Raw genomic sequence first — 25,085 nt, forward strand, 5'->3', positions numbered from 1 at the left:
CCCATCAAGGGAAACGCTATTTCAGCAGGTGCTAAAGGCTTAATATTTGCACATCTGGAGGTTATAAGCTTTATTTGTAGGGTGCGTGTTGTATGTTAACCCCTTTGTTACCTGAAGGCATTTCTGTGTAATGCATTGGTAGTCTCGGGCATCAGAGGGGTTAAGTCCTTTTCTGCCATAGGGTTTTGTTAGAGATCCTATTACATACACAGTTACACAGTAGATGAGGTTGAAAAGAGACATACGTCTCATAGGTTGAGCAAGTTCAACCTATGCTAAATTTTGATAACAGATACTTTATCCTATATCCGTACTTACAGTATATTGATCCAGAGGAAGGCAAACAAAAAAACCCAGTAACATATTATCCAATGCTGTCTCATAACGGGGAAAATAAATTCCTTCCTGACTCCAAGAATTGGCATTCAGATTACTCCCTGGATCAATATTCTTCCCATATTTACTTATTATGTATATCCCTGTATACCTTTCCTAGCGCTAATTAATGCAGGTTTCAGTGAGTAAAACGCCTGTTTTTATTGCTAGCATTATTTAATGCCGAGTTTACACAATATTCAGGTGTTCAGAAAGAGGAATGAATATAGCCACCCAGTTCTAGCGAATACGTCCGCAATTATTACAAAAAGGATGGCGGTGATAATTGTGACGCGACATTTTACCTCTGTCTGCAGTCACGACCTTTGGTGACTGTGTGTCCCATGGGACCACAATGGTATTGTCTTGAGAAATAATTTTTATAGGACAGTGTCGCGGCAGAGCAGGTCTTTTAACACCTGTTTGATGGCGTGCCCAGGAAGGGAAAAATACTTTTTATACGTACAGCACCGTGGCATGGTCCAATGTTTCTGGGCCCCAAGGGCTAACTCACTTGGACCCTTATACCCGGATCAGGGGTAACCAAAACGGGGCGTGCCCTTTTATTGAAGCGCCTGGTTACCCCCTCCCGTCACTGACAGGTATACACGTTGGTAACCCATTTGTCGTGTGCAGATCTATTGTTTCCCCCTGCTATATTATATAATATTATGTTGGTGTAACAGTCGCCTTTTCTTTCTTTTCTTTTCCCCCTTAGGAAAAAGGCAGAAAAAAATTTGTCCTATTTTAACAATCTGCATAATAAGACCGGGAAACGGGTCCTGATAAACCACAAGCCCTGCGGCCAGTTCTGCTGCTGCGAGATTCCTGGATGTGTACGGGTGCGTGCCCAGTTATTCCCCTTCGAGGCGATCAATGCCAGGGTTATGTGTAATGGAAGTAAAGTGGGAAGGGGCACCTTTTTTAACCCTTTGGTTGCCAGGAGGCGTCTTCCCGCGCTCCACCCTGCGATTGCTTGGTGTTGCGATCATGTGACCGGGTGCCGGTCCTCCGGGATGGGAAGGGTACGGAAGTGGAGCACTGACAGGGTTAACGGCTAACTAGTGGTTAAATAGAGGGCACGCTTGAGTGGCTCAGTGAATAAGGGCACGGACTCTGTATACCCAATGGCGCTGGGTTTAAACCTGGTTCAATTCCTGGTGTCGGCTCCTTGTGACCTTGGGGGTGTGTGTGTGGGGGTGTGTGTGTGTGTGTGTGTGTGTGTGTGTGTGTATCTCTATATCCATCTGATATATTCCCCTCACACAGGAGGATGCTATAGACTACTATGCCAGAGTCACAGATAAACTGCTGGCGGAGTACACAAGGAAGAGGCAGGACGTTCACAATCATCCACTGGGACTGGCCTTTGTGACCTTTTCAGACAAGGCCATGGCGACCATGTACGTAATGTATTGTTCCTTTCCTCGGACCGCCTCACTACCACGAGCCTCACAGCTGCACCCCAAGTCCTCTTCTTGGTTTGTTTTTAACACAAGACGTTTAAAAAAAAAAAAAAAAAAAAAAAAAGGGCACATTGAAGTGATGAACAGTAAATAAAGTAGAACGGGGTTCAGCCATCTTGTCACTTTGGGGGATGTCATTTATGGTACGGGACGATCCAGGCATAGTAGATATCGGTGGAGTTTCACATAACTGTCAGACCTCTTTAGATGGCACAGGAATATACAATGTTACCAGCACATGGATCAGGCAAACTCCAGTCCTCAACGGCCACACAGGTCAGTTTTTCAGGATATCCCTGCTTCTGCACAGGTAGCTCAATCAGTGGCTCAGTCTAGGACAGCCAGCTGTGCTGAAGCAGGGATGCCATGACATCATGGGCTGGGACAGCTGGACAGCAGTTGAATGCAGATCACTAAACATGGCGGCACGGAGACCATGAGATCCATTACTTGCTATCATTTATTACGTAGATAGAGAAATGTCTACCGCTCTCCGGTTGTATATGATAGTGTGTTGGTGTGTATACAGGGAACAGGGTGCATACGGGAATAAGGTATATACCTTGCTATCATTTAACCTGATTATTGATATTTGGACCTTTCTTAATATATTAAACACACCGTTGTTACCGCACATTTAAACATTCAGACATTTGTATTTATTTATTTTGTTTCCAATGGGGGTGTTGTTTGCTTTTAACCCCTTCACTGCACGGCGTTGAAGAGTAACCAATGGGGATCCTACATTATACATGATATAGAACAGCATAGCGACCGACAACTGACCAAATCTCGAGTTATTTTAACTCTGACAAAAGACCGATCTGAGAGGCAAATTCTAATCATACGAAGAATACAACGGACGGGGGACAGCTGCACCTTCAAAGTTCATGGTGTCCATGAAAAGGTAACGTACGTAATTGAGACGTTAGACATCATCACAGAGAGAGTCTGGGATCATTGCTCTTATTTGAGGTTTCAAGACTAATTAGAAAGGCGATTGTTTCTTTTATAACATTGAGGTTATATATAAAAAAAAAAAAATTTAAAGTATCGTTTTGGTGGCAATGGGGTTTTAAAGACGGTGGCCACCAGCTTTTCCTGGCTCCAGTATGGGTGCCACCACGTGTTCAGGTGATTGTTACATGATGCTGCTGCTGTTGCTGTGTTTGCAGCGTTCTGAAAGATTTCAACGCAGTGAGATGCCAGGGTTACAAATGCAAAGCAGAGCCCCAGCCATCTGCATGCAGCAAAGAACTCTGCACCTCCAGGTGGGGAGTCGCCTACGCCACCTACCCAGAAAACATATGCTGGTAAGTTCAGCAGGCCCCGCTGTTCCTGTTTGAGTCCCTTACACTCGGCCTACAGGTTGTGCTATTTTTGATAACCAGAAAGTCTTGCAAAACCCATGAAATGCAGTTTAAAACGTCCTGTAACTCTGCCCAGAGGGCCCTGCGATGTATTGCATATACCGTGTACGTTGCTGGGCCCTTTGGCAGTGAAAGAAGCAAATATGTGTAATCTGTCCCAAAAGGTTGGTGACTTTTGGAAACCTCTTTTTTTTTTAATAGCAAATAAAATTGCCGCTTATGGGTACATTCACATGTCTCAGGCAGGTCTGCATCCCTGTCTTTCTCCATTATCTCTTAGCATACAGTACTTCCACTGCAGCCAGGGATTCTGGGTAATGACATGCAAACGAGCACTCAGTGTGTCACTCTTTTCTTGTCCCTTTTAACATGGTTCCCTTTAAGCTTATGCCTGCTATAATAATAATATTTCTCCGGGCCACACAATATCCCAGTGAAATACGCTTACCAGGAGACACCTTGGTTCAGAACTCCCGTGCTCGGAACTCCCGCGCTCGGAACTCCCGCGCTCGGAACTCCCGCGCTCGGAACTCCCGCGCTCAAATAAGAAGGCTTCTGCCTGTTACTAGCATTGCACTCACCTCTGGCAGTGACATGTATAAATGATTATTTCTTTTCTTGTCCTCCTTTGCCAGGGGGAATATCTCCGTGCAAGGCTTGCGCTGGTGGGTCCGGTGTCTAGCCATCAATTTTTGTCTCTTTATCGTATTATTCTTCCTGACAACCCCTTCCATCATTATCAGTACGATGGACAAATTCAACGTCACCAAACCTATTTACTACCTGAACGTAAGTCACGTGTCATAGTAATATACAAAGTCATGGCAGGTCTTCATTGTTGATTAAATGACATGATTTGTCCTATGTTGCAGCATTAACAGTGCAGGCCCATGACACGTTACATTATGTGTGTGTGTGTGTGTGTGTGTGTGTGTGTGTGTGTGTGTGTGTGTGTGTGTGTGTGTGTGTGTGTGTGTGTGTGTGTTACAGGTTAACATTTTCGGTTCTCTATGGAACCTTGAAAGAGGGTCACTTCATGCAGGGGCTTTGCACAGGCAGAGCCCTCCTTGCCCCCTCCCCTTATATGTACTGGTTCTCCGATAAGGACAGGGTGGCCCAAAGGTGCAGAAGACAATTGATTGACAAACACCCCCCATTCAGAGCCTCCTAAAAATGCAACTTCTCAATCATTTTCAGAGCAAGAAAGCGGTCAAATCTTTGCTTTTGCACGGCTAGTTACTTATTTAAGGAAAACAATGCGATTGTGAAATTGTTTACCGCAGGTTATTTTGGACCAGCTACGTGGGATTGCTCTTTAATAAAAGACAGGGAAGGTCAGAGGCAGACAGTTGGGCGGTTCTCGACTTTATAACCTTCGCAGTGGTCTTTATGTCCATGGGGGATACGCTCGTTTCCCTCAGCTGGGAGTTGATGTCTGTCATGTGGTCACTATTGAAATGATCACATGACCAGAAATGCTGGAAGCCTGGAGCCGCTGAACCTCCGGCACTGTAACAGTTAATAGTGCCCCCTGCTTCCTTGTTTGGGGGGTGTGATTAACCAGGTCATGTCTCTTCACAGAACCCGGTCATCAGCCAGTTCTTCCCCACACTGCTGCTGTGGTCCTTTTCAGCGCTGTTACCCACCATCGTGTACTATTCAACACTGCTTGAATCTCACTGGACAAAGTAAGCCTGATTGATCCCCAGCACTTACACAGACTCTTCTTCAATGTGGCTAGAAGTGGGGGAGGGAGAACCCCATTAGGGACACCGCTCAATGAAATGTTTTCATGCAACATAATAACGGTGTGTTTAATAGCACAAGGAAGATCTAAATATCAATCAAATCAACTAAATCATCCCTAGTAATGGATCTCATGGTTTTCCTCTGTGTGCTGCCATGCTTAGTATCTCGCTGCTGTGCACCTGTCACTTACATTTAAAGATGCAACCTAAGCATGCAATATATATATATTTTTACCATAGCTTTCAAGCAGGGGGTCTTTGGATCTGAACCCACTTCATTTCAGCTCTGGAGACCTCCTGCTTCCGGAGATACTTACTTCCCTAGGGAGTGACGGTAGCCGCTCCACTCGGCTTGCAGGGTTCATGTAATGGCGGAGTTTCAAAGCTCCCTGCGGCCCAATAGGAAGCCGTGACATCATCAGGTTCCGCCTCCTATTGGACGCGTGGCGCGGGAGCGTTATACTTTGCTGAGTTACTCGCGCCCCATTTGGAGATCTGTTCCTCGGGAAGCAGGGGGTCCCCGGAGCTGAAATGAATGGGGATCGTGTACGGAGACCCCCTGCTTCAAACCGATGTAAAATAATAATAAAAATCGCAGTTATTGCTACTTTAAAGAGGCGATCCAAGCGGCACTTTAAATAAAACAAAAAAAATTACCTTATTTTTTTTGTTTTTATATTTGCAGCCTTTGATTACCTTTTATTGAAAATAAATTTCCTAAGCTGCTGATTGATTAGTTCTCCCGTGATCGATCAACAAAGATCCTACTTCCCAGGGTTCAATAATGGCTGCCTTTCTGTTTCAATCAATCCTTCAGTGAATGTAGCTCAACAGCTACAATGTATCCTTATATTACTAAGTTCGCATCATCTATTGTTACAATTTGCAGCTTAAACTGCTGGGAAAATTTGGCAACAAATGATCACAAACCGAAAAGTGTTACAAATATCTTGCACTGCTTGGGACGTCTGCTTTAACCCAGGGGTGCGCAAAGTTCTTGAGCTGCGGACCCCCTTCCCGGGAGCCGCAGCGTTCGCGCCCCCCCCCCCCCCCTCTCCCAATGGCTCGGCTTTAAATGGCGTCGTGGGTCATGTCACGTGACCCCGTCACGTCATTTGACGTGCGTTGCCATGGCAATGTATGATGTCACATGACCCAGCTGTGTTATGTGACTCCGCGCGTTGCCATGTCGTCGCGTCGCCGAAGACCCGGCTGGCAGCAGGTAAGTGAGTTACACTGGCCTCACTCCTCCCCTGGCATTTCATTTAAATGCCGTGGGGAAGAGCGCAGGTCTCTGTAACCGCCACCCCCCCCCACCCCGCCTAGAAATTCTCCCGCGCCCAGAAATTCTCCCGCGCCCCCCTGCCTGCTTGCACCGTACCTTGGCGGGGTGTCACGTGACTTCACATGGTTGCCATGGCGATGCGTCGCAGGAGCCAAGGTAAGCGCAGCTACAGAGGCCTCGCGCGGTCCTCCAGCATTTGATTTAAATGCCTTGGGGGAAGAGCGTGGGGCCTCTGCAACCACCGCACCCCTCCCCCCCCACAGAAAACCTCACGCCCCCACTTTGCGCACCCCTACCCTTGAGGATATTACAAACATTATTGTTTACTGAGCATTATGTTACCTGTGACGAGGTGTATCCCTGAAACTGTTCAAACCGACCTGCTCACAGAGCAATCGCTGCACAGGGCGTTAGAGAAGAGGTGGTGGGTAGAGGTGACAAGGGTGTCCCGCTCCCTTGTCACCTCTACCCACTACGTCCCAGGGGAAACGAAGACTTTCCCATCTTGTCTAGGTTGAGTGGGTATCCTTAGTTTATTCATTTTAGTTTTATTATATATGTTTATTGCACTTTTTTGGGTTAATTTCTTATAGTGAGCCCTGGTTACCAGAGGGTGTTACTGTTTCACTGTTTTAATTTGGATTATTTCTTTGTGCCACTATCTCATCTTGAGCGCCAATCCTGGTTATTTTCTTGCTACTGTTTGAGAAGAGGCACAGAGATGCAAATCACTCTGAAACATTTTTAACAGCCAGTTTGTATTAATCCCACTTTTAAATTGTGCTTCAGCATGAACCTATTACTAAGTTTTGCAAGCATAGAATTCGTAAAAAAAAAAAGAAAGTATAATTACGGTACAGATCTTTTTTTGGGGGGGAAAAGTGGCAATAACCGAAATATGTTTTCCAAACTAGAACAACACGAACACAGGGGCATGGCCCAACAATTCCCATGGAAGTATTTGGGATTTCTTGGACCGTGACATCTTCCTTTTGTATTTCTTAGTGTTCGAGAGATTTAATTTTTTTTCATGCTCTGTTATTGATCCTTTATTTCTTGCAGATCTGCAGAGAACAGAATTATGATGCACAAAGTCTACATTTTTCTGATCTTCATGGTGCTGATTTTACCTTCGCTTGGCTTCACCAGGTTAGGAATATGTCCTGTCCGCTTGTCAATGGGACATCTTTGCAGCACAAAGACAAGCAAGTGGATGCAATTTCCCTGCGAGTCAGCTCAAACGCTGGTACTTTGTGTTGTAAATTTGCTTCATATGTGTGTTTGTGTATATGTAATATATACGTGTGTGTGTGTGTGTGTGTGTGTGTGTGTGTGTGTGTATATCATAATCTTCAGCCCATGTTGACCCTCTGCTGGATAAAGCTTCGCCAAAGATCTTCCAGGTACTGCGTTTACAGCCTCTCTTCTGCATGCTGCCCTAACATATTTTCTGATTTCATCCTCCCATCTTACATTTTGTCGTCTTCTTAGTCTTTTGATATGCCCTGAAATATATATATATATTTATTTATTTTCACACAGGGTTTAGGGGGCACTCACGGTTAATTAATTAAATAAGATTTTAAATACAATTGCAGAATAAGCAAAGTGTGTTTGTCCTGGTTGAAGGTCTGTGTTTTTGGTTGAAACGTCGATATTTTTTCAAATTAAATCATTTAAAAAAAAGGGCCCTGTGCAATGTGTCCTGTGCAGTGTGTCCTAGACATGCAGCGTCCTGTGCAGTGTAGTGTGGTGTCCTGTGCAGTGTGGTGTCCTGTGCAGTGTGGTGTCCTGTGCAGTGTGGTGTCCTGTGCAGTGTGGTGTCCTGTGCAGTGTGGTGTCCTGTGCAGTGTGGTGTCCTGTGCAGTGTGGTGTCCTGTGCAGTGTGTCCTGGACATGGAGCGTCCTGTGCAGTGTGGTGTCCTGTGCAGTGTGGTGTCCTGTGCAGTGTGGTGTCCTGTGCAGTGTGGTGTCCTGTGCAGTGTGGTGTCCTGTGCAGTGTGGTGTCCTGGACGTGCAGTGTGGTGTCCTGGACGTGCAGGCTGTCCTGGACGTGCAGGCTGTCCTGGACGTGCAGGCTGTCCTGGACGTGCAGGCTGTCCTGGACGTGCAGGCTGTCCTGGACGTGCAGGCTGTCCTGGACGTGCAGCCTGTCCTGGACGTGCAGGCTGTCCTGGACGTGCAGGCTGTCCTGGACGTGCAGGCTGTCCTGTGTGTCCCTCACTTGTGTATGTATGTGTATATATGTATCAAAGCGTGAACCGTACTTTTGCAGCTGAATCGACGATACCGACCATTAAAGTCAATGGCAGATACCGCTGATTCGGCTGCGACAGCGCGGATCGGGCTTTGATGCCACCTGGCCACCGGCCCCATAGTTTCTAATGATGACGCTAAACACTGAAACGGAAAAAAAAATGAGATGTCTCTGTTTTCCAGTTTAGATTTCTTTTTTCGCTGGCTGTTTGACAAAGGGCTGGACACTAAAGGCTCAGTGAGACTGGAGTAAGTACAACCGTTTCCCCTTAATCATCTCAGTCTTAGAATTGCATATTATCAGCGGCCAAAGAGTCTCCACAAACGTAGCAGGTCTGATCTTAGGAAATTGTAGACCTCGTAACATGACCAGAGCTCTCTGAACCACCTCCTCTTACCGTGCACCGCACAGCTGGAACAGTCTGCCGGAGACTCACAGCCGCCACCAGTCTAAGTTCTTTCATAACTAAAGCTGTCTCACATTTTAATCTGGTCTGCAACTGCTACATACGCCTATAATATATATTATCTGTAACTGTGCATGCATTGTCCTTATACATAATGTATAATAACCCTGCTCACTTAATGTAACTATGTATTTGTAACCGTGTATTGTCATCATAACTCTGTGCCCAGGACATACTTGAAAACGAGAGATAACTCTCAATGTATTACTTCCTGGTAAAAACATTTTATAAATCAATAATAATAAAAATAACGTTTACAGAATAACTATCCTCTTAAAAATGAAAGCTGAGCTTCTCTTCACATACACCTTTTTCTCTTTGAAAATAAAGTGTATACATTTGTTAAATAAAATAAAAAGTTGTGGTACCCCTAACTTAACCCCTTGATACCATTGTACTTCGCCATCTGTGTACATAATCAGATTTTTTGTTCGAGGAGGAAAACTTCCAGTAAGAAAGGAGATGAGAAGGGTCAGTAGCGGTTATTGGTAGCGCTGCCTCAATATTGGGTTTTAGGTTTCTACAGAAATTACATTTTTAGACTAATATTTCTTGACTTTTTTTTTTTTTTAATACAAGGAGCATTTATTCTTGTAAGTCTGATGAATCCCCCACGTCATCCACTACGTTCGTTATAGCTCCTAAAACGTAGTTGGAACCTGAAATGACCTAAAACCTACAGCTTGGAACAGTAAAATAGTATTGTTTATGGATGGTGTAAGTTTTTTTTTTCTCCCCCTCTCTTCAAACGTAACGCAAAATCTCTCATCACCATCATCAATAATGCACTAAAATGATAATGTGATAACCCTCCAGGTTAATCTGAAGCACCCCTCGGGGGGCTCAGGACCCTGGTTGAGGAACATGTGTTTAGACTGTTAAAGGTACTTGGTCGTACTCTGGTGTGTTTTTTTTTATATTTGCGCACCTGAGGAGAGGTCTTGATCAGATAATGCAGTGTTGCTATTGCACTGTGAGAGAGAACAGTATAAATTATTGAATAATAACGTTATATAGCGCTTTTCTCCCAATGGGACTCAAAGCACTTCCCAAGGTTCTTAGATAATATATGAGCTATGGTGTGGGAGGGGGAGGGGGGGGAGGGGTGTTGTTGGAGTGTAGGGGTATAATAATTATTGATAAGTTTTTTGTTTTTTGTTTTTTTTCACCCCAGGAACTATTGTATTTATATTGTTTCATGTTATTCAAAAACTAATTTAAAAAAAAAGGCACTTTACAGTTGCAAAAAGAAGGAAACATTTAAGGTTATAAATGAGACCAAACACAATGAAAGGTACAATACAGGATGGGACGGTGCTGTAGCTTGAATCCCTTATTATTATTATTATTGTGGGGCTGGTGCTCATTTGCATGTCATTACCCAGAATCCCTGGCGGCAGTGGTAGCAGAGGATGCTAAGCGATGATGGGGTAATGCAGGGTTGCAGCCCCGTCAGAGACGTGCAGATGTCCCCACAAGTGGTATTTGTACGTGCTGTACACTTATTGTGGGACACGTACTCTCCCGGCGTCTGTTTGTTGGACACATCCCATTGCTCTCCCTGTAGGTGCGTCTTCCTTCCTGACCAGGGAGCCTTCTTCGTAAACTACGTGATTGCGTCGGCATTCATCGGGAACGGGATGGAGCTCATGCGCCTGCCGGGTCTCATTCTGTACACCATCCGCATGATCATGGCCAAGTCTGCCGGCGAAAGGAGGAATTTAAAGCAGGTATTGAACAAAGATGCTGAATGTGTTGGGGAGAGGGTCCTGTGGCAAGACGGCAAACTGAGATCCGGGCAGGAACTGTTGTCCAGTATATAGCGAGATACTTATCACGCAGTAGAGCAGGAGCGGCAAACTCCAGTCCTCAAGGGCCACCAACAGGTCAGGTGTTCAGGATATCCCTGCTTCAGCACAGGTGACTCACTCAGTGGCTCGGACTTTGACTGAGCCACCTGTGCTGAAGCAGGGATATCCTTAAAATCTGGCCTGTTTGTAGCTCTTGAGGACTGGAGTTGGCCATTCCTGCAGTAGAGCAAAGTGCTAGTGTTTGCTGATTGCATTCCTACGCGCTTCGCCTTCAGTAACCAGTAACTTACACTGTACAGGAGAATCACAATCCTATAGAAATTGGATAACATTTGAGTGGTAAATGCAGATTTGCATTCTTCCTCCGTTTCATTGGTTATAATACAGACAACGTCAAATTATCAGGCAGGTAGCCTTATTTCTCTTTTTTTTTTTTACTTTTACGACAAGGTCGAAGCAGATGTGTTTATAGAATGGCAATTGCAAGAGGGGGGAGGGAGAACGATTTTATTTTTAAAAACTAGGTTTTTAGTGAATAACCATTGGAGTCATAACCCATGGAGTCTGCCCTGGTGGTAGTTACTATTCTGTTTTTAAGAGTGTTGATTTTGATGAGTTGTTGTTGTTGTTGTGTTGCACACAAAGTAAGGAAAAAACAAAATTGGCGGTGCCCAGCCTGTGTGTGAACACAATGCTGAATGCAAGACCATTAAGTGCACAAAAAATGTATTTATGTGAGCATAGATGGGAAATCTCTTACGCGTTTCACACCTCCCATGCGCTTTATCAAATTTATCACCCAATTATTGAAAGGTTACAACTAAATGTAAAATGTCTGGTGACCACCTACGAGATACTGGAGGATGCAGACGGTTTGTCCAGGCTCACAATGACGGGCGCCATTCAGCGTGCTTTCTTTGCTGTTTAGCTTCAGGCCATGCATTCCTTCAGGGCTGGTGGATTTCAACCTACCGTATAACAGCATTTTACAAACCCTCTGTAACTTTAGCAATGTGAGTTGTGTAAATCAGGGAGTCCATACCAATCTATTACTCTCGTAGCGCTTGGGCAGAGACTGTGCATCTCCTGCGTTCCTCCTTCACCTTACGGGTTCATAGGTTTCCTAGCAGACCCTAGTATGCCTGGCTACTTTAGTCCTTATCCCCACACCCTGCGAATCTCCCATTTGCTGCCATTAACATCTCCACAGGTAATTAATATAACCCCCAATATGTCATCTTATTATATTTCTGGGATATATATATATATATTTTTTTTTGTTTCAATATTTTTTTTATTATTTTACTTAAATTAACATCTTACTTACATGTAAAATTTTGATAAAGGAACAATATTTATACATCTATCTTAGTTAAAAAAAAACAATTATGTTCCTAACAATTTTTCTTGACTATTTTCTGTATGTTGCATATCAATTTAATTTTTATCTATAAATCTCTTTGGATTCTTTTAATTTCAAACTATTCTTATTTTTGAATTTTTTTACATAGAAAAGATAAAGGAAAGGGATAGATAAAGATGGGGGCCAGAGAGGAAAGGAATGGGACGGGGAGGGTGGGAATGCCTAAGGGCTAAAAGGTAAAAGGGACAAGGGATTACTATCGACCATGATCAGGATGCTACCTAAAAACCTGAGGCCACCGTTCCCATATCTTATAGAAATTATTTTTTAAGGTTCACTGCAGGACTTCTTTTTACTGCAATCTTTTAGTTACTTTCCTTTGACACTTTACGTTTGCCAGGCGCGTGGCGGCAGGAGTGTTTGGCTTCAGAGGGGTTAAAACGACGTGTTCCCTAGTACTCTATGCTGCTGTCGTGTTGACGCGTTCTGTTTTCCAGCACCAGGCTTTCGGATATGAATTTGGAGCGATGTACGCCTGGATGCTGTGCGTGTTCACCGTCATCATGGCGTATAGCATCACCTGCCCCATCATTGTGCCCTTTGGTGAGTTCCCAGCAGATGTGAGTAGTGCATATTCTCCAAGCTTTGCGTTACAGCCCATGGGACACCAATACCCGCTTTGCCATAACCAAGGTTTTCAGTTAACACCGGAATTGCTCAGTGGAAATCCCGGCATTTCCTTGTCACTAACGAGGGCCTGAAACTCAGGGTTGGGGGGGGGGGGGGGGCAGTGTGGGCCGCAGATTGAGGGGATACGAATACAGGAGGTAATCTCTTGCGGTCGAGGAGGCCGATTTCTGATGGAAAGGTCCACTCCATCCTCGGATCAAAGACTGTTAATGGCAGGGACATGTTTAAGGGGTTGAATCTGTGCGATTGATGCTTGTTGATCAGAATATGACCCATAAATTATATTTAAATAATGTTTTAACGTTGGTTTGTAAACACGTTGAGCTGAGACTTGGGACGGAGTTTGATTTCCTCTGGCTGCTCCCTTTGTCTGATGTCACTGCGTGTTCAGCGAGAGTTTGTACAGCCAGAACCCCCTTCTTTTACCCCCACCCCTTATCGTTCCTGCCTCTCTTATAAGGACGGGGTGGGCGAAGGGTAAAAAAATATATAATGGAACACTTGATTGACAAACCCGTCCCCATTCAAATGCCCCTAAGACAAGCTGAAGGAGTGGCACTGACTCTGAAAACAACCACACTGAGCAGGGGAGCCTGGTTTAATTCCCGGTGTCGGCTCCTTGTGACCTTGGGCAAGTCACTTTATCTCCCTGTGCCCCAGGCACCAAAACCATAGATTGTAAGCTCTGCGGGGCAGGGACATTTGCTTGGAAAAATGCTATGCGCTATACAAGAAAAAACTATTAATTATATAGAAATTATTGAAAAGCAGCCACATTTTTGCTTTCAGCACATGTAGATGGGTATGAGGAAGCCGATTTACATTGTTCAGTTCTCTGCAAAAGGTTGTCTTGTGGCCGGCTATGCGGGATTTCACCTTCGACCACCTCTCTTCTCTCCACCTTTCTCTGCCGTGGAGGCACGCCAGGCATAATATTTGTGCGTTACTGACCCCCTCGGCAGCGGGGAGATTAGCAGTGTCCCTGTCACACGGGGGGAGATCATCGTCTTCTTTCTAGGCGTATCTATATTAGAAAAAGACAGCGCCCCAACGATCGGGCGAGGAGGGTCGAATAAAACCCGTGACCTGCCCGGCGTGATTACAGAGACATGTTTCCACCTTCGACTCCTGACCGCGCTTTCTGCGTTCTCTTCTCAGGTTTAATTTACATGCTGCTGAAGCACATGGTGGATCGCCACAATCTTTACTACGCGTATCTGCCAACCAAGCTGGACAAGAAGATCCACTTTGCGGCCGTCAACCAGGCTCTCGCCGCCCCGATACTGTGCCTCATGTGGCTTTATTTTTTCTCCCTCTTGCGAATGGGTAAGTGTTTTTTTACTTTGTAACCCGCTTCTTTTTTTCCCCCCCCACTAGCACCGTCCATGTTGGAGGTGTAACACCAGAGCACCGCGCCAGCTCCCTGTAGGTTGTGGATTAAACCACACCGTAAACAAGTTATGGTGGGTAAACAAAAGTGACCACAACCCCCCACTGTACAGCGTCCAGCTCATGGACAAGCTTGTGAGCACGTTCACACGCCTCAGGCAGGTCTGCAACCCGGGGGGATGGAGGAACACGTTGGGAAGTTGGAAGCTGTGGAGTCGTTTAGGAGACATCTGGGTAGACAACCTGGGCTGGGTCGTTGAACCGCAGGGTAGTAGAGAGATGGAGCGGGCTGTTTCCGCTTCAGTTCCCCCCTAATGCAAGGGTGGCCAACTCCAGTCCTCAAGGCCCCACCACCCGGTTAGGTATTAGGGATTTCCCTGCTTCAGCGCTGATTGAGCCACCTGTGCTGAAGCAGGGATAGCCTTGAAACCTGACCTCTTGGTGGCCCTGGAGGACGGGAGTTGGCCGCCCCTGTCCTATCAAACGGCTCTGGAAGGGAAAGGGGAAATTGTTTTTTTTTTTTTTTTTTTGTAAATTCCTTTTTATTTAAACATTATTGGCATAGATAAGCTGGCAACATATATCCATATATTTAACATAACTGTAGAAAAATATATTCGGTATTTAACGGTCTCCCCAACATGTCTGGGGCCAGATTTTGGAAATTCGACAACTTTCCTTGAAATTATTCTCAAAAATCTTTCTGTGGATGTATATAATGTGATCAAGTATGAAAAAGGGTGTAGTAGGACAGGGGTGCGCAAACGTTTCCCCCTGCGCCCCCCTGCATGCTGTCCCCCGTCGCCCCCCCCCCCCCTTACCTTGGCTTCGGTGTCAAATTACGCCATGTTGCCATGGTAACGTGATGTCACATGACCCCAGGGCGTCATTTGACAACGTGTCGCTGGAAGCCAAGGTAAGTGAGTTGCAGAGGCCTTGTGGGGTCCCCCCCCCCGGCATTTGATTTAAATGCCTTGGGGAAGAGCGCGGGACCTCTGGAAAATCTCACCCCCCGCCAGTTTGCGCCCCCCTGGAGTAGGATACAAAGCTTAACATGTACATACTTGTGTTTAGAAATGGGCGAATTAGTCAGAATTCAACTGCGATCCGCAGAAGGATATTCGGAGGCAGATGGGACGGTTAAAAATGTGGACGAATGCTCCTAAATCGGCTATCGTTTTCAATTAGTCCGCGGGTGCTATTACATCCTCCCGCCAATGTTACAACATTTAACTTCAGGCCCTGAAATATGGGTTTTGGGAGAAGGGGGGTGGAAGAGGGGGGAGGAGAGAGACACCTATCTTACTAGAGTCCCAAATGATATAGATGTAGAGATATATACTATATATATATATATATATATATATATATATATATATATATATATATATATATACATACACACATACAGTATATATAATAAATAAATAATGTGCCAGTCTCTTAGTGGCTTACCACTCATCGCTGCCAGCAGGGGGAGTCTCATTACTTTGCAGCAATTAAAGCACAATATTATTATTACAGGATTGAAGCAGGGGGGTCTCCGGAGCTGCGTTCATTTCAGCTCCGGGGGGACCCCCTGCATCCAGAGATACCTCCGTAGCTGTGCTGGGTTCTGCAGCCAGGGAACGGGGCCGAACATAATGACAATTCAGAAATGTATGCTGCACATCAGTAAAAAGGGAAAGAATATGGTCCAGTTACCGGTCGGTGCTCCAGGTCCCAGGGAAGATTAAGGGAATAGAGGCACGAGGGCACTGCGGCTTTTCCAATAAATTCTTTTAATCTGCCAAAAGCAAACACAACGTTTCTGCCAAATGTCCTCTCTCAAGTGAAGTGGCAATAGAAATTAACAAACGGACATGCTTTACATCGCCCCTAAAACGCCCAGGTGTAGCTGCTTCATTGCTAATCCTATGTCCACGCTGTTCTTTAATCATTCATTTGGCTCCTGCTAGCGTTGCACCTACAATGCAAGCAGGAGCCGAATGCATGATGAAAGAAGAACAGCGTGGATATAGGATTAGCAATGAAGCAACCTAACATAATGACGGCTTTTAAATGTCCCGTGGGCCAATCGGGCTTGTGTGACATCATCGCTTGCGGCTTCCTATCGGCCCGCATGAGCGGGGCATTTAAACTCCCCAGAGATACCAGCACTACCTACAGAGGTAAGTATCTCGGGAAGCAGGGGGTCCCCGGAGATGAAATGAACACTGTTCAGCTCTGCAGACCCCCTGCTTCAATCCTGTATGGAAAAGGGGGGGGGGAAAGCGCACTGCTACATGTTTTGCTGCTTTAAGAACGTCTCCGGCCCTTCACGGCAGGAGATCCTCCGTTTGGGCTAAACCACAGTACTTTGACCTGTTAGGACCACTCTCTCCCAAGTTAGGCTGCGGTCCCAGTCATGTCTGTGACACGCGCGCCCGGCGGGTGGGGCGGCGCGTGCACAGCGCTAACCGCGATCTGCGGTCCGAGGGGAGAGAGGGAGCTTGCGACGGGAGGGGGCGTGATCGGGGATTTTCGGGGGCGTGGCCATCGCGTCACGCGGCTGGTTCGCCCTCATTGGGTGAACCGCCGGTGGGGGCGTGGCCACGCCTCCGTCGCTAGGAGTAAACTCAATTTCCCCTGCCTCCCTGAAAAGCTGTCGTGCAGAGCAGGAGGAAATTGCGCGTCAGGGTAGCAACTGGGACCGGAGGTACTGGGGGGCGGAGTTTAATCGCACAGCGCACGCCGAGACGTGTGCTGTAGTGATTACTGGGACCGCAGCCTTATGAGTGAAAAGTGTGCTGCCAGGGTCATTGGAAGTGTGCTGCCAGGGTCATTGGAAATGTGCTGCCAGGGTCATTGGAAGTGTGCTGCCAGGGTCATTGGAAGTGTGCTGCCAGGGTCATTGGAAGTGTGCTGCCAGGGTCATTGGAAGTGTGCTGTCAGGGTCATTGGAAGTGTGCTGCCAGGGTCATTAGAAGGCGGGTTACATCAAGGTCGCAGTGACCTTGTACAAACAAAATGTGAATGACACCTGCACTGCTTCTTTACTGAGCAATATCTGGGCGTTCAATTCAGGGAGCAAATATTGCGACAGGTCCCTCCAGAGAACGTGTGTTCTTATTGCTGGCTAAATCTAATCTTTTCTTGTTTTTTGTAGGTTTCAAAGCATCATCAACGCTGTTTACTTTAATCATCTCTCTCATCACGATCCTAATTTGCCTACTTTATACCTGTTTTGGCTGTTTCAAGCATCTGAGTCCCCTGAATTATAAGGTGAGCATGTCCTCTCCTGAACTCGTTCACACGGGAACCATTCAGCATCTCCACCACGCAGTATCCCGTCAACTCAACGTAAAAAGGATCCCGTTTAGGTGGTTCACTGGACCCTGCGCTGCCACGGGGGGGGGGGGGGAGGGGGGGGGGCATTGCTTAGCAGAGGAGGCAAAAGGAAAACCTTGGGTTATATGAACAATCTTGACCTATATCCAGTAAATGTCCCGTTCACGCCCACTTGGATTGCCTTGTTTAAAACCCCTTCCCAATTCCTGTTTATAAACATTACCTGTTCTTGTGAGAGAATCCCCTGCTGTAAGGACGTTTTGTGGGTCAACATTTTAGTGCTGGAAAGTAGTTTCAACCCTTAATAAAGTGTAAAACTCTGTGTACCTGATTAGAATATACATGCACACATACACATGAATGTATACACACACACACAATGGAAATATTACTGTATGCTCATTTGCATGTCTTAGACAGGTTTGCAATCCCGCCTTTCAGCATTATCACCCAGCACACAGCGCTTCCACTGCAGCAAGGGATTCTGGGAAGTGACATGCAAATGGACAGACAGTGTCACCTTTTGCTTCAAAACCATTTTTAACATGGTTCCCTATAGGCTTAAGCTTGCTGCATGGTCACAGCTTTGAGCACAGCCAGGGTTAGGATGCATAGCCAGAAAACCCACCCACAGACAGCCGTTTCGACCTTAATTTGTCTCATCTGTGTGGGGTTGGTTAACTGGCTATGCAATGAAGCAATGAGGATGGGGTTTACCACACTTAGTTAAGTTATGGTGGGTAAAAAAAAGTGACAAAACCCCTCCACAGCAAAGCATATAGCAAATGGAAATATTACTGTATGCTCATTTGCATGTCTTAGACAGGTCTGCAACCCCGCCTTTCAGCATTATCACCCAGCACACAGCGCTTCCACTGCAGCAAGGGATTCTGGGAAATGACATGCAAATGGACACAAAGTGTCACCTTTTGCTTCAAAACCATTTTAACATGGTTCCCTATAGGCTTACAGCATACAGTAATATTGATATGAATGTCCCACAGAAATCCCTGATACTCCTTGGATCACTGATGATAATTGTTGCCTGTCCCATGGAGCTCAGTGAGGTCCTACATTGGGATCACTAGTGGAACTACCACATGTGCAGCCAGTTCCGCTGCCCCAGGGCCCACCAGCTTCAGGGGCCCATCCACCACACGCTGGAACGATCTTCCTGCACTTATTTTAGCAGCCAGAACAGCGTCTTGCCATTTCTAACCCCCACCTCTCTGCACCACCCCTCCCCGGCTCTACCTGTGGTGTGGGGCCTTACCAGGCGGTGGTGGGAGTCGACCAGGATGTTCCTACCACGGAAGTTTGGCCCAACTTCCGCTATCACTGTCTGGGTGGGATCCCTCCGGCGCTGCACCCGCTCCACAGGTGGGACCCCGGGGTAGAGGGCCCGCTGATGCCTAGTTCTGCCACTTTTTGGGATACCGCTTAGTACCACTTTAGAAAACAAACACAAAACCTGTGCAGCCTTATTTGTGTCACTTTATGTAGACAGATCTGCTTCACAGGCCCCTCTTTTATTTTTTAGTATGACTGATCATCCTGTTTTATTTGGGGTTTGTCTGCAGATTGAAGAATCCCAATCAGCAGGAGACGCCTCATTCAGTGGAGGACCAGCTCGGAAATCTTCTGTAAGTGTTGTGACCATCGTTGCACAAAGATAAACAGCCTGCTTATTTTACTGTGAAATACTTGAGTCCAGAATGAAAGTGTGTGTGTGTGTGTGTGTGTGTGTGTGTGTGTGTGTGTGTGTGTGTGTGTGTGTGTGTGTGTGTGTGTGTGTGTGTGTGTGTGTGTGTGTGTGTGTGTGTGTGTGTGTGTGTGTGTGTGTGTGTGTGTGTGTGTGTGTGTGTGTGTGTGTGTGTGCTTCATCATCGAATTCTCCACTAGGTTCTGTTGTGTAAGATGAGCCTAGATAACCTCAGAGGTTGCTTTACCTTTTTGCTGCCCGTAAGTGTTTGTGCAGGAGGATGAAGACATTTGCTCTGTTACACATTTCGAACCATTTTTTCTCACTTCAGCCTGGGCTGGAGCCAAATGTATAAAACATGTCCTGCGCGTTTCTCTCCTGGGAAGCGGGTCTCTTGGCTGCAGTGGTTAGCGCCATCTCTGACCTGGCGGATTTAAGAGGAAATCTACAAACCTGTAGAGTTGCCGGGTGGGTGTGCTGCTGGACCTTCAGCGCGACCGCGTCACGTGATCGCTCTTGGAGCCATCGCATGACGTAACTGGGGCCTGGATGCCGGAAATGGAGGGGGTTCACTTCGGGGCGGGCCGCTCGGTCGCAGCGTTCAGCCAGGTCTGCCCCTAGAAAACCTGGTGAGGACCACCTATGGACCCATGCCATACCAAGAATTACATAAGGGTACTCCAAAGTAGGGGTGTGCAAACTGGGGAGGGTACGTGAGATTTATTTGGGGGGGCGGGGTGCTTACAGAGGCCCCGCACTCTTCCCCAAAGCATATAAAGTAAATGCTGGGGGACCGCGCGAGGCCTCTGTAAAGTCCCTTACCTTGGCTTTGGGCGATGCGTAACCATGGTAACGCGGCAACATTTGACTCTTGAGACAAGGTAAGGGGGCGCGTGCGGGCAGAGGGGCGCAGGGCCAAAAGTTTGCGCACCCCTGCTCTAAAGGGTAATATATCACAGTAAATGTTAGACTTTAAGACCACCAAAAGAGACAGAAACTGGTTTTAAAATTCCAGCATGGGATGGGTTAAAAGTGCACTGCTAATGCCGTGTGGGGGTAGCAGGACGGCAGCATGGACAGGCGAGTATATAGAAACGCACAGCTGCAGGAAACAGCAGGAGAGCGAGTTCTTATCAGTATCCGTGCCCTCCATCATGGACACGGTGATGTTAAGGCTGGCTAAACCTGGTGACACGGCTATTGGAACTACAGTACCCTCCCCTTCTTACTTCTTAGGGCAGACACCAGTGGTTCTCAACTCCAGTCCTCAAGACTGAGCCACTGATTGAGCCACCTGTGCTGAAGCTGAGAGATCCTTAAAACCTGACCTCGTTGGGGGGGGGTCTTGAGGACTGAAGTCAAGAACCTCTGTCCGGTACAGATATGGCAGGACATACTGTCCCTGCAGCCATGCCTCCAGGGATCGTGGTGCTGTGACTTCGCTGTGTGTGTGGGGGGGGGGGGGGGGGGTGGGGGGGTCCATGCTTCAGGATCGGACCCCCCACAGCGATAAATCCTCCTGGGCCATCACGCAGCTTTCCCCCAGTATATGAAGAAGTGCATAATTGACTGAAAATAAGAGAGGGGACAGACATGCATAACATGTGACGTTACTGTTTGTGTTTATGGTGCTCACTAGTTGTATTAATACTGTAGGTATAAATATTGCAGCATGAGAGCTAATACGTTACCTAGATGAGGGGAAGAGTACTCGAGTAACTTGGCCATTCCACACAAAGGATATGGTTGTGCTGCATCTAAAGGTCTGCAACCCCGCCTTTCACCATTATCACCCAGCATACCGTGTTTCCACTGCAGCAAGGGATTCTGGGAAATGACATGCAAATGAGCACACAGTGTCACCTTTTGCCAGAATCCATGTTTACATGGAACCCCTGTAAAATGTGGAAACACTGTATGCTGGGTGATAATGGTGAAGGGCAGGGTTGCAGACCTGCCTAAGACATGTGATCTTTTATTTGCTATATGCTAACGGTGGAGGTTTCTTGTTGCCTTTTTCACCCACCATAACTTAAAATGTGATGGTGTGTGTATATATATATATATATATATATGTATACACACATACAGGCAGTCCCCGGTTATCCAACACAATGCGTTACTCAAAATGGCGTTGGATAGCGAAACGTTGTAAAGCGAAACACGTTTTCCCATAGGAACACTGTTTAAATGAAAGGTTCCGTTCCTGGAGGCATTTTTAACACTAAAATACACCAAATATTTTATGCAGGCAATAAGATATGCAGCACACACATAAATTATATAGTGTATATACTGTATTATATATATAATATAACATAATAAATATTATATAGTATAATATAATATTATATAGTGTCATATTATATAGTATAATATTATATATATATATATATATATATATATATATATATATATATATATATATATATATATAATATACTATATAATATGACACTATATAATATTATATTATACTATATAATATTTATTATGTTATATTATATATATAATACAGTATAATAATATATATATATATATATACACACACACATACACATAAACAACGTTGAAGAGCATTGGATAAGCCGTTTTGGCGTTGTAAAAATGAACATAGGTATGCATTGCATAGCGTTGGATAAGCCATTCGTTGTAAAGCGAGGACTGCCTGTGCATGGGTGTGTTATACATTATGTACTGTATATGTGTGTGATACTTCAATCAAAGGGAATTATTGAGTGAAATTCTATAGACAAGACGGGCGAGCCCAGAGCAGAGCCCGGGTGTACACACACAGATTGATGTGCAGGGATCTACAAAGGGAGTTATCTACTGTAGTAAACAGTAGACATTACCTGTAAAGTATGAAAAAGAAATAAACAAAACGCCAGTTTTTCAATGCGTTACCAGCCCCTCCGGCGCTGCAGGAGTTAATACTTGAATGGGCTTTGAAAGAGAATTGCTTTGGCAGGTTTCTTATCTGTAGGGCCGGGCGCCAGTCCTAGAATAGCAACACAAGGCCATTTATTTCTCCCACGCTGGCAGCACCTGAGCAATCGATGCATTCGTCACGCTGTCCCTCAGTGGCCCAAAATAATAACCTTTAGCTACTGCTGCTTATGAGTGTCAAACTCTGCGTCCGTGCTGGCCGGGTCTGTGCGCCCCGCGCTGGCCGGGTCTGTGCGCCCCGCGCTGGCCGGGTCTGTGCGCCCCGCGCTGGCCGGGGTCTGTGCGCCCCGCGCTGGCCGGGGTCTGTGCGCCCCGCGCTGGCCGGGGTCTGTGCGCCCCGCGCTGGCCGGGGTCTGTGCGCCCCGCGCTGGCCGGGGTCTGTGCGCCCCGCGCTGGACGGGCCTGTGCGCCCCGCGCTGGACGGGCCTGTGCGCCCCGCGCTGGACGGGCCGGTGCGCCCCGCGCTGGACGGGCCTGTACGCCCCGCGCTGGACGGGCCTGTGCGCCCCGCGCTGGACGGGCCTGTGCGCCCCGCGATGGACGGCCTGTGCGCCCCGCGCAGGACGGGCCTTTGCGCCCCGCGCAGGACGGGCCTGTGCTCCCCGTGCCGGACGGGCCTGTGCTCCCCGTGCCGGACAGGTCTGTGCGCCCCGCGCCGGACAGGTCTGAAGTTGTACCTTTGTACAGTAGCACTCTGGAGATCATGAGGTTGCAGGTTTTACGTTTTTGCTTTAATGCAGCAGCCCACCCTGCTGGGTTTTTGTGGTGGGGGAGTATGTTTTTGATTGCCTGTATCTGTGGATTTCCGAGAGATGATCCAGTGGACACAATGTGGCCGCTCGGTTCCGCATCGCTTTGGCAGCCAATCGAAAGCTGGGATGTCATCGGGAGATGGCATCGGGACTTTCTATTGGTGACCCTGTGATCCTAGTTGTAATATTGTGTGCGTTAAACACCAGCACCAAGAACTGCAAATATCTTGGGACCCAGAGGTGAGCGAAGAGCAGATCAGCCCTGGGGACACCCCCTTTTAGGTACAGAACAAGGTACAGGGCAGACGCTGTAGGAAGTAAGAGAGGTGGCAGTGACTGGTTGCAATTGATGGTGGTGGAGTTAGTAGAGGGTGAAGACGGAGACAGAAGAGCAAGAGAGGGGGGGACGGAGACTGCACACAGCAAGATGATGGATGGCAGAAATGGGGACATTAGGGGTGGGGGAGGGATAGCGAGAGAGGCTGACTTAAAATGAAGCCCAATCGGTAATCAAATAAAAATTGCCAGCGTTCCTGTATTGTAATTCCCTGTATTTTCCATTGTCTTCATGCCAACTCGGGCCTTTGTGCTACATAATTACAAATATACATATTGGTTCATTTGCACTCACGTTTTGAAAATAAATAGTAGGGTGGTAAGTATAGGGAGCTGTGGTGGTCGTATTATTCTGTTACGTGTAGTGCTCTGTTCACAGGAAGCACTGTATAAGAAGTATGATATGTACAGCGTTTTGTATGGGAATTTCCATCCGTTGCTTAGTCAATGGTGTCATTTTCTGTCGTTCCAGATGTACGTTCCCAACGTTTTGATGGCTGAACCTTCCGAGACAACCAAGTTGGACCAAGAAGCTCAGCAGTCCTACGGCACCATGGAAGACACAGGGGCAGGCACTAGTTCAGACGACCGAGCACAGCTTGTACAGGAGTACTCCTGAGCGACCGAAGACGGAATGCCATTACCAGCATTCAACACAAGAGGGAGATGTTGCACCTCACGTTTTGTATGATGCGGGTAAAAAAAAACACACAGGGAAAAAGGTGGACCGTGATTACAAACCATTGCTGCACGAAGGAGGCTAGGAAGGGATTCAGAATACTGTGCAGCTGTCCCCAGAACAGCTGGACCCATCATATAACACGTGTTGAATGACACGGGGGGTTGGGGGGTGCACCGCATTGTTACAACGTTCCTGTAAGGATTGGAGGACGTATGAAGACGAGGAGTAACTCCACCGCTCACTACAATCTTGACTATTCTATCGAGCATCCCGAGGTCAGAGGTCAGCTGTCGGTGCTAGGAAGCTCTCGGGTTGCCTGGTATTTATGAATTAATCAAGACCCCCTATTATCCCGGCTCCTGAAATGTGCCCAGGTGAAAGAAAACCACTTAACCATACAGCGGGAACGTGGAGATTTGGGTCCTGGCATTCCAAAGATGTTACTTTTTTTTATGAGAAAACAAGGCCTTTGTGCTCACTTTATTTTGTGTGTACGACATTGCATTTTGGGGTATTATATGCAAGGAGGATTTATATATTCACGTGTGCTGAAATGTTACATGGCTGTTTTTAACCCCTTCTGGGCTGTGTGGCCTGCAGTGCATTGCCACGGCACACATTGCAAGCCATTTCACAATTGAAGGTGTAAAGATGGACTTATTAAAATGAACCCAGCAGCATATTTCCACTGTGTGATTACATATTTAAGAATATTGTTTTTTTGCATTAAAATATGTTATTTAGTTTTTTCTCATGTATGATTTTTTTTTAATTTATTTCTTTTTAATCCCATTGCGGAGTATTGGAGATGAGTTATTTTAAACCTTTGCTGCAAAGCTCGAATCCTTAGCGTCAACAGGAGAAGTCTTCATAGACATGTATGAGCTCGCAAAACCTTTTCCGCACGGCCCAAGGCGTTTCCCCAGCAGATAACTACACTCAACCAGTTGGGTTACCAAATCTCACCAATATCTTGTTACTATTCCAGTCCCACGACCGGGTAACATTAGATGTTTTGGTATAGTTTCAGCACCCTTTTTTTAATGACTCCTGTTTTCTGTCATGAAGGCATCTATTATTTAATGTTTCTTTTGTGACTTCAAATGTCAGAGGG

General features: G+C 46.5%; 1 protein-coding gene across 4 annotated transcripts in view; it reads left to right on the forward strand.

Moving 5' to 3' along the window:
* The window catches only part of TMEM63A (transmembrane protein 63A), a 68,422-nt gene extending 43,708 nt beyond the window's left edge, over nucleotides 1–24,714 (forward strand). For all 4 annotated transcript variants that reach the window (XM_075595495.1, XM_075595493.1, XM_075595496.1 and 1 more), the window contains 13 exons: nucleotides 1,094–1,217; nucleotides 1,645–1,778; nucleotides 3,017–3,154; nucleotides 3,847–4,000; nucleotides 4,793–4,899; nucleotides 7,307–7,393; nucleotides 8,684–8,749; nucleotides 10,535–10,697; nucleotides 12,639–12,744; nucleotides 13,990–14,157; nucleotides 17,369–17,484; nucleotides 19,131–19,193; nucleotides 23,762–24,714. In XM_075595495.1, coding sequence (XP_075451610.1) covers nucleotides 1,094–1,217; nucleotides 1,645–1,778; nucleotides 3,017–3,154; nucleotides 3,847–4,000; nucleotides 4,793–4,899; nucleotides 7,307–7,393; nucleotides 8,684–8,749; nucleotides 10,535–10,697; nucleotides 12,639–12,744; nucleotides 13,990–14,157; nucleotides 17,369–17,484; nucleotides 19,131–19,193; nucleotides 23,762–23,908 — 1,573 coding nt within the window. In that variant the 3' untranslated portion in view covers nucleotides 23,909–24,714. The remainder of the gene's footprint in view (nucleotides 1–1,093; nucleotides 1,218–1,644; nucleotides 1,779–3,016; nucleotides 3,155–3,846; nucleotides 4,001–4,792; nucleotides 4,900–7,306; nucleotides 7,394–8,683; nucleotides 8,750–10,534; nucleotides 10,698–12,638; nucleotides 12,745–13,989; nucleotides 14,158–17,368; nucleotides 17,485–19,130; nucleotides 19,194–23,761) is intronic.
* Nucleotides 24,715–25,085: the final 371 nt, after the last annotated feature.

This window comes from Ascaphus truei, chromosome 4, assembly GCF_040206685.1.
Source record: "Ascaphus truei isolate aAscTru1 chromosome 4, aAscTru1.hap1, whole genome shotgun sequence".
In the NCBI taxonomy this organism is placed as follows: Eukaryota; Metazoa; Chordata; class Amphibia; order Anura; family Ascaphidae; genus Ascaphus; species Ascaphus truei.